The sequence below is a fragment of the Podarcis muralis genome, chromosome 2 (genome assembly GCF_964188315.1).
Source record: "Podarcis muralis chromosome 2, rPodMur119.hap1.1, whole genome shotgun sequence".
NCBI classification, from domain to species: domain Eukaryota; kingdom Metazoa; phylum Chordata; class Lepidosauria; order Squamata; family Lacertidae; genus Podarcis; species Podarcis muralis.
This window is the reverse complement of record NC_135656.1, coordinates 73,526,795-73,540,829: the sequence shown is the minus strand read 5'-3', so window position 1 is coordinate 73,540,829 and position 14,035 is coordinate 73,526,795. Positions and strand designations below refer to the sequence as shown.

Sequence of the window (14,035 nt, the reverse complement as noted above, 5' to 3'; positions counted from 1 at the left end):
AGGAACATTTTTCTCTTCCCGTGTCCAAGCTAAGGAATACCAAAACCACCCTTCCACCAAGAAGTCTTTGCCGCACAGAAAGTTGAGACATCTTTTGAATGGGACTCTGGTGATGCATGAAAACTGTTTTGAACACAGAACAAAGCACACACTCAATTTGCAATGGGCAATTAGAGGACACTCGAGGAGGAACTCAGTGCCATTCTGTTATCCCATCCTTCATCCCACCATAAATCCTGGGACACGTAAGACACATCAGTGCCAATTCCACTGACTTCAGAACCAAACATTATTAAGAGAGAGAACTCAGCTGCTGCACCATAACAGTACAAGCTGCATTAGGAAATATTTGTATTACGTTCAAGTATACTTACCATTAATTTTGCCTTTATCACAATGTTTTCTCTTTTTTACTCATCAGCAACTGCTCCCTAATCCTTCCTAATAATGCTCTCCATGTCTTATTTGCTACTAGTTGTATTATCATCCCATCTCTTGATCCCTAACTTGACCTATCTGAATTTAACTGCCTTCAATGTGCACAAGGATACTGCAGCTCTGAGCACTTTTAAACTCCAGTCACAAAGGAGAGGTAGAACCTGGGCTTGGTAGACAGAACTTCTTGTTTCTCCCTGCCTTGGTGGGCATCTTTTGGCATGAAAGGTCAATGCAATTGTACTACCTGCCAAATTCTGGTGGATCCCTTTCATGTAAACGACATCTTTTAAAATCAGCATGCACTATACCAAATATTCATTTGCTGTACCAGAAACTGATGGAAGTGGATTTCAAACTGAGAATGTGTCTACACCAGGATGTTAATGTGCATGGTATATACCAATTGGTGTTTTGCCATTTTTATTGTTTTTGAGAAGCGTGTGTTTATCCCAGTTTTGTATGCTGAAACATCATGACATCAGCAAGTCACAAGGAGAGTGTGCCAGTCCCTGAGCTGATCTATCACGAGTCCAGGTGGGCAGAGATAACACAGTAACTCTGAATGTTTGCCCAGAGACCACTGCACAAACCCTGACTTACACCTCTTCAGGGAAAGGTGGGTACTGCTTCCTAGGAAAGTTCATCCAGTCCAGTGTTAAACTGCACACTGTCTGGAGACAGCCAGAAAGGCGGGGGGGGGGGGACGGGACAGATGACATTGGGTGGTATTCAACTAAGTTTTACTGAATACCACCCAATGGTCTTTATCTGCCCATTTATTACCAAACTGACTGTGTCAATAGTGCTTTTTCCAGAAACTGGTCACTGAGAGGACATCTTATTTCAGGAGGCGTCTGTGCACTGCTAACCTTTCTAATCTCTTCACAAAACCATAGACAGTTGAGCTTTATTTTCTGGCCCCTCGACACATGCATTGTTCGATGTGTTTGGAGAAAACAATCAACTTTTGACTGTACAATGAGTGACATTGTAGGAAGAAGCTTTAGCAATAAACTTCAGTCCTGGGCACAGCTTGCTATGAGACCCATTCATTGTGCAGCTGAACACTGAATCACTGAAAACAAAAGAGAAAAGACTTGCCCCCAAGCCTGAGCTTGCTGCATAAGGGTTTAATTTATTTGTTGAACAAACTGGTGGTTTTCATTCAGCTGTTGGCGTTTAATCAGTTTCATATAGGGGATCAACACAGCCTCAGAGATACAGGAATGAAAGACGGAGAGCACTTAAAGCCAAAGTTCTGACACGGGCTTGAAGAGATGTTGCGTGGCCCAGCGAATGCAGCTAAGAATGCTCAAAAGACACAGGTGGGAAAGATGTAAGTCTGCTCTGGGTGGTATGAGGCAGCCTGCAAAATTCACATATGTACAACTGAGGGCCAAGCTATGTATTACATGGCTGCAGCCACGTATAAATATTAGCCTGGTGGCTTCTTCTCAGCTCCAACACACATAGTGGCAGGAAGGAGGCAGGTGGAAGGATGCGCTTAACTCCTCTCCTGCCACTCACTTCCAGCCCTGAAAGCCCCAGCCTTGTAACTGAGTAGTAGCAGGCTAATGTTGTAGTGCAGATGCAACATAACGTTTTCTTTGGCCTATAAATTCCCGTCGAGCCTCTTTTTGCACTATTAGTGTTAACATCAAGACTGCTGGTCAAGCAGAAAAGAGCCACTGGCAAGGTGAATTAGCATTCTGGTCAATGTAGGCTTTGCATTCACAAATGACCACATTAAGCCGCATCAGTTAAAATCCCCCAAAAGTTTTAGACTGCTTCCTGCCTTTGGACAGATGAAGTCCCTAAGATTGACTAACAGAATTTGCCTCACTACCACCAAAGAACAATTACAATCCATAGCTCATTGATCACATTCATTCCTTATCCATTTTTGCTGGGGGTAGGTGGGATCCCACTGGAATCTGCATTCACTCTCTTCAGAGAGGCGATTTTTGTCACATGTTGCGTGCAGCTGAATGTGCCTGTCACTTGTCACCTGCAGGAGAGACCTGCCTACCTCCATCCTGCCCATTCCCAGCAGGATCTCACCACTATTCCCACCCAGACTTCTAAGCAGAGTGCTGTTGGCGTGTCTTCTGGTACTTCTGCTGATGGTTTTCCTTTGCCACGTGGTTAGATCCTCAACCCTTATGTCTCTGCATTTTGTGGCTCAGTCATACTGAACATTGGGGGCAGCAACTGAATATACACAACAACTGCATGGAGAGAGTAGTGTCTTCAGGCCGACCCACACCTTCCCAGGCCTGATACCAACCAACCAACCCCCCAAGGTGCAAGTGAAATACATCAAGACAGGGTAGGAAGGAAATGGGTCTGGTGTTTGAGTCCTTGTCTCCAATGCAAGTGATAGAGGGAAGTGATGGGCTTCCAGCAAGGAATGTCTCCAGGCTCAGCTGATCAGCAAGGTGGCCCCTTCCAAAAGGACAAGTTCCTATCATAAGGACAGTTCCTAGAGGGGCTGATTTTCATTCTCGAGGAGGAAGGTTGGCCCATGCCGACTTTCCTCCTCTCATGTTCTCCTCCTGCCATGTGTTGGCTCTCTTTTCACTTATGTGGCAGCCGCTTGCCTAGGGACCCGGTTCCTCTCTCCGTGCTGCTTGCCCCGCCCCTTTTTGCCACCATCCAGCATGTTCTTGCTCTTGGGGGGCCTGCCTTTGTGCCGCAGCTGGCGGTCTCCGCACCACACGCGCTCACAGTACTCCTCTACCCGGTGCAAGTTGGAATAGCCGATGAGGTGCATGATGTCTTTGAACCACATCCTTTGCCCATGCAGCATGCGGGGATCAGGCACCCGGCACAGGGGGCGAGGCGGCTCCTCCTCCTGCTCCCGCTGAAAGACCTGCTCCAGCTGCTCACTCTCAATCACCTCCAACATGATTTTGGTGACGGTCTGAGTGAAGCCATGCTCCTGAGCCTTGCAGTAATATGTTCCTGCATCCTGGCGGAAAAGCTTCCGGAAGAGCAGTCCTTGCTCTGTCCTCATGATCCTATCATCTGTTTTCACCTGGAGAAAAAGGGTTAAGGGAAAATAAATGGGAGCAGGAGGTTAGATTCTGGGTGGTGGTGCCCTGTAGCTTACTAAAGCAGGGGTGCCATCATGGAAGGACTTCAGGGTCTCCTCAGTAGAACGAGCAGGAGGGCACATTTTGAAGTAATACACAAAACTATGGAAAGGAGTCTAAAATTACAGATCTGCACCTCTGTATTCAAGGCATTTCAGGGAATAAAGAGAAAGGGTTGCCAGTATTTTTCTGAAGTTCGTAGTGGCACTGCTGTCATCAAGTAGATCCCTGCAGCAATGGGTGCAAAATTACAGCTCCCCAAAAATCCCATGATTTATAGAGATGCTGTGGAGACATGTTTGAAATTATATAACCAATTACTGGTGAAGATTCAGAGGAGGTAAATGTGTGAGGAATTTCCAGTGGTCAGAAATACATCATGCCTCTTCCTCTTAACTAGAAGAGATGGAATAAATGGTGCAGGGTAGTTGTCTCATTCACATGATTTATTCAAGACAATGAATTCAGGGTTTCTTGATGCAGATTTTTTTTTTAATGCGTACACACAATCCCAGATACTGATACATTGCTGAAGAATGAGACAAGGGTTGGTGGCAGTTGCGGGAGTTGCTGTGAAACCCAGAGGAGGAGAGTCAGTATAATTCCGATGTTTGCTTCCATTGCTCTTTGAGCTAAAGTTCATTTACTTCTGTATCATTATCTCCTGAAACAGCCTATCAAGCTGCAAGCCTCCTTTCATATGGAGCAGGCAGGATTGTCCCAGCCTGGAGTCCTGCCTCCTGCTAAGGAATACAAGTCCCAGCTGTTCTCCTGCCATTGTCTCAAGCTTGCACAGCATTGCACTTGTCAGATTCCCTCAACACGGGCCGAGATTGGACGTCTAACCATTTTCTGTAAAGAAACCAACTCTTCTCATCTTATCACTTTCCCCATCCATACAGCCTCCCTGTCTCTGCCTATCCCTTCTTGGCAATTAAGCTGTAACTGTCTCTGGGGGTCTCATTCCTATGCTATAAGCAACCAAAATCCTTTCTAGGGAAGCAGCACTTGCCGGAGCTAATTCCTCCACCCAGGAGGACCACCTAAACTACTAGATGGATAAGCTTCATTTGCTTTTTTTTTTTTTTTTAAGTGCATGAAGAATGACATAACAGGCTCAGTCTTGATGAAGGCTTTGTTCTCCTCTGAACATCCTTCACCTGTAAAACCATTCCGGGCAGGTCCTATGACACAAGCCTTGCCTCCGAATGCTTCTGCATTCAAAGTCTACACTGAAAAAAGAGGGTGGAGGCGCATAAGAATCCATTTAATGTTTTCCTCCCCCCTCCCCCTACGATGGAATGATTTGTATTTATTTGTCTTACATACAGAACAAGGAACAACGCATTCCAATGCTCTGTGTGGTCCTTTAACAAAGCTATGGGGTTTGGAGGGAGGTAGGAGAGAGTCTTGACACCACTTTGCTCTCTTTATGACACCAGAGCTGTCCTTATTAGCAAATGCCAGTCTTGGACTGGAACCTACCAGCTGTGTTTACTGGCCAGCCCAGCCTTCAACTGCCCCTTTTGCTCCAGAGAGTTCCCCTTCAGAAACCTCACACTATTATCACATCTTTCTCAACCCAGCTTCCTGGGAATTAGACTAGCCTGCTAACTCTGGGGAGAGAGAGGCGAGACCTCACACAGTAGGAGCGTGGGCTTCTCTATTTTCAGTTTAATTCAAGAATTCCTAGCGGAGATCCATGCAGCAGGCAAGGCTAAGAAACCAAATGACGAAAGGTTAAAGAAGTGGAGCGAGGGTCTAGAGGGGGGAAAGCACGTGAGATGACAGGGGCCAGATGGAAGTGCAAAGAAAAGGCCCTAAAGAATCTGCTGACATCTGAGCAGGAGGTGTCTGTATTAACTGGATGTGACACAAGCCAGCTCCTCCTTGGTGGCACTCCAAATGAATATCCGTGGTCATCTGTACTCTGTGGAACTAACCAGGTGTACTTCCCTTCCGCTCCTCCCAGCCTGTGTGTGTGCAACTGAGATCAAATCTGAATAGAGAATGTGTGGCTTCTAAGTGAGATCCAGCTCAAATGTGGACAAGCTCCAAGTTACATGCCCTACCTGCAGCCTGAAGTGGTACCTATGCAAAATTCTTCCACCTCAGTCTCCCAGCTCATTCTGTGTAATGGGGGTAGAACGGGCTTAGGTATTTACTTGTTTAAATTGTTTATATTTATTACCACATTTTCATGGCAGAAAAAAGTTTTAACCGTTGAATTCACAGTGGTGGTGAACACCTCCCCCCCCCACCCCCAAAAGCAGGAAGAACAAGGTTAGAATCTGAATGCATTTAGCGAGAGGTTTTTGTGTGTGTTTGTTTTTTAAATCCGACTGAAAAGGAAGCAAAAGTATTGAGAAAGTGGAGAACGGGACTGGCCTCACCTCATCTCTTAACTCTTCTGGAGACCGGTGTACAAACCATTGCACCGCAGCCTGGGGTGACTTCGGGATGCACTCCAAGAAGGTGCTGTTGTGTTCTGTCCCATAGACCACCTTCTCCTCCGTGCTGTCGAAATCATCCACTATGGAAACAGGAGGGTGCCCATATCAGAGACTGCTAGCTGAGCAGAAAGAGCCCATCTCCTTGCAGAGGGCCACGGCCTGCGTAACAGGGCAGAATACTGCAGCTGAACATGGGGAGGGGCTGGGGGCTGGGTTTAAAGCCTTGCTGAGCCAGGGACTTGTTCTGTGGCTCTTTGGCACAGAGAGGTCTGTCACATGCAAGCAAAAGCTTGACCTGTACACCTGGGGACACTAAAATAATTATTTTTTTCTATGTGCATGAAGGCTCCTCTGAGGCACATCTGTGATAACATAATGGAAGCCTCAGCTAATGCTAGCTGCCCAAACAGTTGCCGTTTTCACCACCACCCTGTGTTTTCAAGGGCTGTGGATATGGCTTATGACAATGCCCTTGTTAAGAATCCTTGAGACTGGCAAGCCTGGTGTTTTAAAACTTCCCTGTAAGTGTCTGGAATAGCAGACATCATATCAGGATGCCCTGCCAGCCATGTCCCACACCAGCACCATTTTTTCCTGTCTGGCAGTAAAATATTAACCTCTCCACCAGACTTCTCACCTATTAGAGATGACTGTCTTCAGCATTCCCTACCTACAGGGACTCTTCCTCATTGGCCCCTCTGGCTTTTAGTTGCAAATAAGAATCACCCAAATTAAACATCGTAGAACACAAACTGGCATAGTTTCTTCTTTTTATTATTTGTTTTTTGCTACAGCTGCAGTTTTTAAAATAATACATGGCATCTTGCCCATAGTCATTCATCATGTGATCATCTATGTTAGCTTCAACAATCTGATTTAGAGTTTTAATTTTTTGTCCTGGCACATATTTAATGTTTATCCTACTCACACCCATACCCCCGCAGCCTCACCTTTTTACACTTCTCTTAACTGAATTCCTGGGCTGTACTGCTTTCTTGTAACACTCAAGCAATGCTTGCCTCTGCCCCCACCAGCTTGCTTAGAACACCTGCCTACATTATTAGATTCTAGGCCATGGGAGATTGGGAAGGTGGTGGGGCTGAAGCTACCTGAAGTAGGGGACTGGGAGATTGGCTGGAAGAGAGGCAGTGTGCTGTAGTGGTTAGAGTTTTGGACTAAGACCTGGGAGACCCCAGGGCTTAAATCCCACTCAGCCATGAAATTCACGAGGTGACCTTGGGCCAGTCACTTGCTCTCAGCCTAACATGGTTTTTGCTGGGATTAAATGAGGAGAAGGAGAACCATGTATGCCACCTTGAGCTCCCTGGAGAAAAAGGTGGGATAGAAATGCAAAATAAATGCAATGCAATGAGTAAGTATACCTCCTCCCAAAGAAATAGACGGTAACTTTGTGAGACTCTCATGGCCTCTGATCTAATGAGCACGTTGTGGCAAAAAAGAGAGCAACACAACAGCGAACATATTGCCACTGGGCTACCCTACTGAGCTTGCACTGCAACAGAGTGTATTGCGTACACAGCTGCCCCGTTCTCTTCATAACCCACAGCTACTGGTCTGGGTATGTACCTCGCATGTTTCCTCACCTGTCAAGTTTTGATCCAGGCACTGGTGCATGGGGTTCCCATTCCGGATGTCCTGCCGACGAAAACGACGCTTGCCTGATGCCTGGTACCTGGTGCAGGTGAGGCCATCCCAGGCACAGTAAGGGTCCCGTGCTAGGCAGCACTCCGCACAGGCTGTCCCGTACGTCTCACACTGATGCAGTTTCACTTGGGCAACTCCCACCCGGGAGCCTACATACAACATTTGCTGTCAAAACAAAGGAGGCTAGGTGAGTTGGAATTGTACTAAACTGCAGAGTCCTTACTCTCCAACCAACATTTTCAACAGCATTCCTATGAGAGCTAAAGGAGCGAAGCCTTGCAGTGTAGCTTTGATGCACTCCTTTCTCTCCAGAATAAACTCATCTCCTGCACCCAGTAGAACAGCCTTTGCCAACCTGGTACCCTCCAGATATTTTGGACTGCAGGTTGGCAAACAGAAACTTGGGCTGCAATTGGAGGCAATTGCCTGAAGACAATATTGCCTGAAGACAATTCTCCATAAAAGCTACTCTTTTCAAATTTGCTGCTGGGACACTAGAGACTAATTAGGTTAAGATTTGCCTGAACTACCGGTAAATCTAAAGCAACCAGGGGATTGCAAAACAGGCTGACAGTTCTAGATATAATATCCAGGAGGGAGAGGAATGTTGCAGGTCACGACAGAAGTACGCTGTCAGGTATACAGGGAGTGAAAGGCAGCCTTTCAGGTTACAAGGAGTAAAGAGGGACGAGTGTGTTGCATGCTTGGACTCTAATGCAGCGTGATTTATGGGAAATGGCAAAGGGTAGGAATGCTCTCACCAGTTCTGCTAGCTTTCCTGGGAACTTAATAATAGATGAAGATTAGAGTCCAGGGGGTGTGTCTATTTACAGATCTAAACAAACATTACAGAAGTAGAGGAATTTTATCTGTTTGGACAAAACAAAAAAAGTTCAGGTGGTGAAGAAGGTCAAAGAGCAAGCAAAATGTACATGACTGAGGTTCTGCATGGCAGGGTTGTCCTAAAATAAGGACCTTGCAGTTTATGAATGATTCAAGTGTTTAACAGAGCGGAATTATTTTGCATTGACCCTTGAGTTGCTGTCCTGGTATAGCAGAGTCTAAAACCGAGGTCCATCTTTGTAGTGAAACATACTTATTTCTGTTCAGCCTTGTTAATGAGAACCCTAAGAGCATCTCCAGAAGTGTCCCACCCACCTCACCTGCCAACACATGATGCCTCCTACACACATAATGTATGGCTGTGAATGAACCTTGCACCTAGGTGTGAATTGAGGGTCAAAACAGACATCAGATGGGGAATCTGTGATTGGATCTCCTGGGATTAAAACAAACAAACCTTTATTATAAAGCTGCTGCAGGGGTCTTTGGTCTTAGATAGGGCTTTAATTTGATAACAGTGCTGGATTGCCACCACCAGAGCCTGCAGTAGTCAATGGCTTGGCCAGCATTTCTAAGGCATTCCTGCATAGTGGCTTCTCCACCACCACACCTGTACTTTAAAGAAGTAATTCATTACTCACTCGCTTGACAGATATTTCCATCTCAGTAATAGGGACCGGTGCCTGAAGGGAGAAAAAGAAATGGCCTCTCGGGTCAAACATGCTGCAGAACTGATCCCTGCCCCAATCCCCCACAACTGCACATTTCTGTCCTGCATTTCCTACAGAGATATGGGGTCATTCAGCTCCCCACTATTCTCACACAAAAACAAAGGCACATGGACACGCACAAACAGAGAGACAAAGAAATTCTTCAGGATTAGAGCTTTAGTAATGTTGAAATGCCATGTCCTATGTATGACATATGGCATAAGATAAAAAGGACAGTATGTGTGGAAACTGGGTTATAACAAATATACTTCTGTGACATGAGCACAGAATTAGACAAGTAATATCTGCTAGTACACAAATATCAATCCATGCTGCAAGAATGTGCAAGAGAGGTATATCCAGTGCTATTTTTTTAGCAAAAGAGGTGCCAGAACTCACCATGAACACCTCCCTTGTTCTCTTAGAATGACAATGGGGCCCACCTAAGAGGTGCTGAAACTGAGTTTCTGTGAGTTCCCACTAAAAAAAGCCCTGGATACATCCAATCTACACGTGAACAAAGAAGAATGCTTAGCTAATTACATGTCCATGTAATACAGTCATGATTGGCATATCTGTTCCGGGATCAGGTTGTACACGTTGCCCTTTTTAACCTCACCTTAAATACTTGAAGCTCCTCCAAAATGACTTCTTCAGCTGCTGCAAAGTTGCCTCTCTGAAGGGCTATAACCTTCAGTACAGAGCCAGCATCTAGGAAGCAGGAAAGGGAGAACCGTGAAACAAAGGCAACTACCTCTGTGGCCACCAGGCATTCTGTCAGAGGCAAAAGCCTGCTCCTCTTTGACCACTGGTCTCTACCATGGACAGAAACTTGCAAAGAAAGACAGCTTGTCCTTGGGGACCATGTTATTCCCACAGAAAGCACTTATAAAAGACACAAAGGAAGCTGCTATTGGAAGTCGAGAGAGAGCTGGGATTTGAATCCAGCTTACACCACTGACTGCATGTGTGATCATGGATGTCTTCTTCACTTCTCCTGTCCTTGAATCCATTTTGCTTATGAGCTATTTTGTGGGAAGCCTCCGCTAGTTTAAGGGAAATTGTTTCTCAGCTGATAGAGGGGTAGCTTCATTGGCTCACTGGGACAAGATGAAAGAGGAGAGCCCCTTCAAAAGCCCTCTTATTCCCCCGCCTTGGTCTTTCAAGGAACTTTTCAACTTCTTGCATCTAGTCAACTAGGTACTTTCTCTCGCCTAAGAATGGAGTGTATCACAACATGGATACAGAAAGAATGCTTATTGATACAGTGGCCTAGGACAGAACAATAATGGATAAATGATAAATGCAAGTTCCAAAACAGCAATCACCTACAAAGAGTAAATGTGGGTGGGAACTGAGGAAAGAGAGAAGCTGGCAAGCTTCAAGAGTCATTCTGTAAGACAGCAGGAAACTTTGCTGAGGGTTTCAGTTCATATACAAAAAGGTTTAATTTGATCCAGGGATCACAAGTACTTAGTTGGCCCCAAACCTGGTTTTCCATTCCCAAGCTCAGCCTCAGAGCATGCAAAATTCCAAGAGACTGCCTCTAATATTCACTTCCACATTGACAGATGCCCACCCCCAACATCACCAAGCCCTAACGCTCCACGCAATTGCACCTGTGCCAATGAACATGACATCATACTGTCCATCCTCAGCTTCCACACGGTCTACCACTATCTGCCGCAGGCGGTGCTGCAGGTTGGTTTTCACCAGCACAGGCCGGCGATGCAGAGGGTACACGGATCTGCTCATCAGTGGGTGGGCACGGGCAAAGTGCAGGACCTCGTCAGGGTAGTCCTTGGTGGAGGAGTACTGCCGGCTTGGCTGATTGGTGGTTTTGCTGGGGCACTGGAACGGAGGGAAAAGAACATCATTTCAGCCAAATGGGGCTCTGTTCCTGCTGCTTATCCACCTCAGAGCAGGATCACAATGAAAAGTCTCCTTTGATTCTTGACTTATAGGAATGATTCTGACTAGGGCAGGGGTGGGGAACCACAGGACATACTCCTCTATCTGGCCCTTGGCCCAGGCCACACTTCCTCTCCAGCCACACCTTTCACTTGCCTCGAGTGTTTTTGCCTGGCTGGACTGTGTCTTTGAACTCGGAAAATGACTCTAGCTTGCCTGGATGGAAGTTGGGGTGGGGGGTTGTAGGAACTAGCTTACTCAATAAAGGTCACTCACTGCTCTGTCCACGTTTGACTCTTGTCCCACTCACCACTGGCATGTGGCCCTCAGAAGGTTGCCAAGAAGGAAACACGGCCCTCAGGCTGAGAAAGGTTCTCTACAGAGTTTTTGACTGCTTTAGTGAATACCATCCCTAAAAGTTCATTTAGTTCAGCATCCAGTACCAGACAGAAGCCCCTGGGAAATTCATTTATAAATCAGCACACGTCTCAGTTGACCTCGTTAGGAAGAGTCCACTGTTTGCTTCTGTCTACAGTACTAGAACTATATCTAACACGAGACACAATGGTTCTGACTGGATAAAGCGGAAGAAATGCTACACTGACTGGCAGAAGATCTCCAGGGTTTCAGAGAGGGGGATTTCCCAGCACTACTGGAGATGCCAGGGATTGAATGTGGGACCTTCTGCACACAAAGCATGTGCTCTAACCACTGGGATACTGGCCCTTGGCTGCTCTCGGAACTTGCTCTACCTGGACTATGTGCTTATCTTCTGTGATGTCTCTCTGTTGCAGAGGACACTTCAGTCACTTGCGACAAAGTATTTGTCCTACCCCTCAGAAATGTCTGCTTCCCAATCAGAATGTCACTCACTTGCAACTTGCAACTTGGATTAATGCCTTAACACTGTTCCGCAAAAAGAAGTTGATAGTTTTTGTTTTTTTAAAAAAACCAACCAAATGCCATATTCCACGCATGTCAACAGGGGACTTTTCCTGAAAGACCACTTGTTTGCTTTGTATGGAGTTGCCAGTTCACCCTAACATCTCCTACCCCATAAAATACTGCTAGACACAAATTTCAGATATACAACCAGGGTCTTAAAGGCACTGTCAGATAATATCCGAAATCAGCATTAGTTATTAAGTAAAAAAAACTATGATTAGGAAGTTCTTTTTCTAAACAAGTGTTTAAGATTGTTTTCATAGTTCAGGTATGAATTACTTACAACTCCTGGCCTCGGGTAAGGCACCTTGCCCTCAAAAGCTGCCCACTGATGGTCTGGGCCATCTTTATGAGCAAATGGTCCATTAAAAACCTCCCAGATGTCTGCCATACGATATACGCAGATGGCAAAGCCTTGGAAGACATTGCTGCAATGAGAGAGGTTTAGCCATAGTAAAAACCTATTTAGGGAAAGAACATTTTTTCCACACTCTGTCTTAATATTTAGTATTGTGTGTATTCAATGCTTAGGTATATTAGGGAGTGAGGTAAAATACAGCCTTACATTTCCAGTTGTAAATGCTTCAAAATCATCCAAGAGGATTATATATAATCAGATATTAGAAATTCCATATCAGAGCGCATGGCCTCCATTCTTCAAATTAACAGTTTAAGTACTGAAAAACTGGCAAGCTATAACTACCGTATTTTTTGCTCTATAAGACTCACTTTTCCCCTCCTAAAAAGTAAGGGGAAATGTGTGTGCATCTTATGGAGCGAATGCAGGCTGCGCAGCTATCCCAGAAGCCAGAACAGCTGCAGCTGCTATCCCTCTTGTTGTTCTGGCTTCTGAGATTCAGAATATTTTTTTCTTGTTTTCCTCCTCCAAAAACTAGGTGCGTCTTATGGTCTGGTGCGTCTTATAGAGCGAAAAATACGGTAGTCCTTCACTAGAGAAACACAAGACAATTTGTGCTACTGATGGTATAGGGGAAGTTATACGCAATCCAGGTTTCAACACTGTGTGCACCTGCTTCATTTCTGATCAGTGCATGTCCCGTAACTTCCTGGTAAAATCCTGTAACTTTTCATACCACAAAAGCTTTGGCATTTTCTTTTTTTGCCCCCCAATAGTATCAGAGTGCCCCTCCAGATGGCAATAATGCAAAGAACACTGGCAAAGCATCAGAGAACAACTAACAAAGAGGAATGATGTGTACACAGTCCATCATAAATTCACTACTAATGCACTATTATTGCATCAGCAACATGTTAGGAGAATGGGCTCACAGAAATAACACCAAGCTGGAGAGGCCCTCAGAGATGATTTGTATGGATGAGAGTTGTTCAGTCAAGGTATATAGTGCTAGACATCTCAAGGTTCCCCTCAGAAACAAAAAACAAACAAATAAACAACAAAGGCAAAATAATCTCACCTGATGGTGCTAAAGAGTGCATAGATCTCAGGGCTCTTCCCATCTTTGGTCCTCAGGAGGAAGACATCCTCTGTTTAAGAGATGTTTGATTCACAGCATTTAAAGGGCTCTCTCATGCACCTAACTTTGTTCACCAGCTTACCAACATACACATTCCAAGAAACTAAAATCCTGTTTTAGTCAATTGGATTGCTTAAGGTATGCAAGTAGCTGGGGGCTGATGGATGCTGGTACCAAAGAGACAGCTGAAAAGATTGGTGTGTGTATGTGTGATTTGGCTGTAACACACTTGCAGTCCCCAACATACAATTGATAGGGCCGGCCCTACCACTAGGCAGAATGAGGCAGGCAGCTCAGGCAGCAGATTTGGGGCATTACAAAAAGGCAGCAAAGTGTTTACTGTTCATTTTGTTGTTATATTGTAGTGCTAGAGAGAAGGAAAAGTGCTTGTGGAATATTTTGGCAATCCTGGCAAGCTTTAGGTACTGTCCACCTTGACTAGGTTGGGGAGGTTGTCATTTGCTGCCCTGCCTCAGGCA

General features: G+C 45.5%; 1 protein-coding gene across 2 annotated transcripts in view; it reads right to left on the bottom strand.

Moving 5' to 3' along the window:
• SEMA3G (semaphorin 3G) overlaps positions 1–14,035 on the bottom strand; it is a 90,169-nt gene that overhangs the window by 7,599 nt on the left and 68,535 nt on the right. Inside the window, exons 9-16 of one of the 2 annotated variants that reach the window (XM_028718741.2) lie at positions 13,497–13,566; positions 12,344–12,488; positions 10,824–11,055; positions 9,824–9,915; positions 9,136–9,177; positions 7,591–7,816; positions 5,927–6,066; positions 1,554–3,475 (exon numbers count right to left, since the gene is read on the bottom strand). In XM_028718741.2, coding sequence (XP_028574574.2) covers positions 3,020–3,475; positions 5,927–6,066; positions 7,591–7,816; positions 9,136–9,177; positions 9,824–9,915; positions 10,824–11,055; positions 12,344–12,488; positions 13,497–13,566 — 1,403 coding nt within the window. In that variant the 3' untranslated portion in view covers positions 1,554–3,019. Of the gene's footprint in view, positions 1–1,553; positions 3,476–5,926; positions 6,067–7,590; positions 7,817–9,135; positions 9,178–9,823; positions 9,916–10,823; positions 11,056–12,343; positions 12,489–13,496; positions 13,567–14,035 lie in introns of those variants that run through there. The other variant, XM_028718742.2, reaches the window with a different exon arrangement.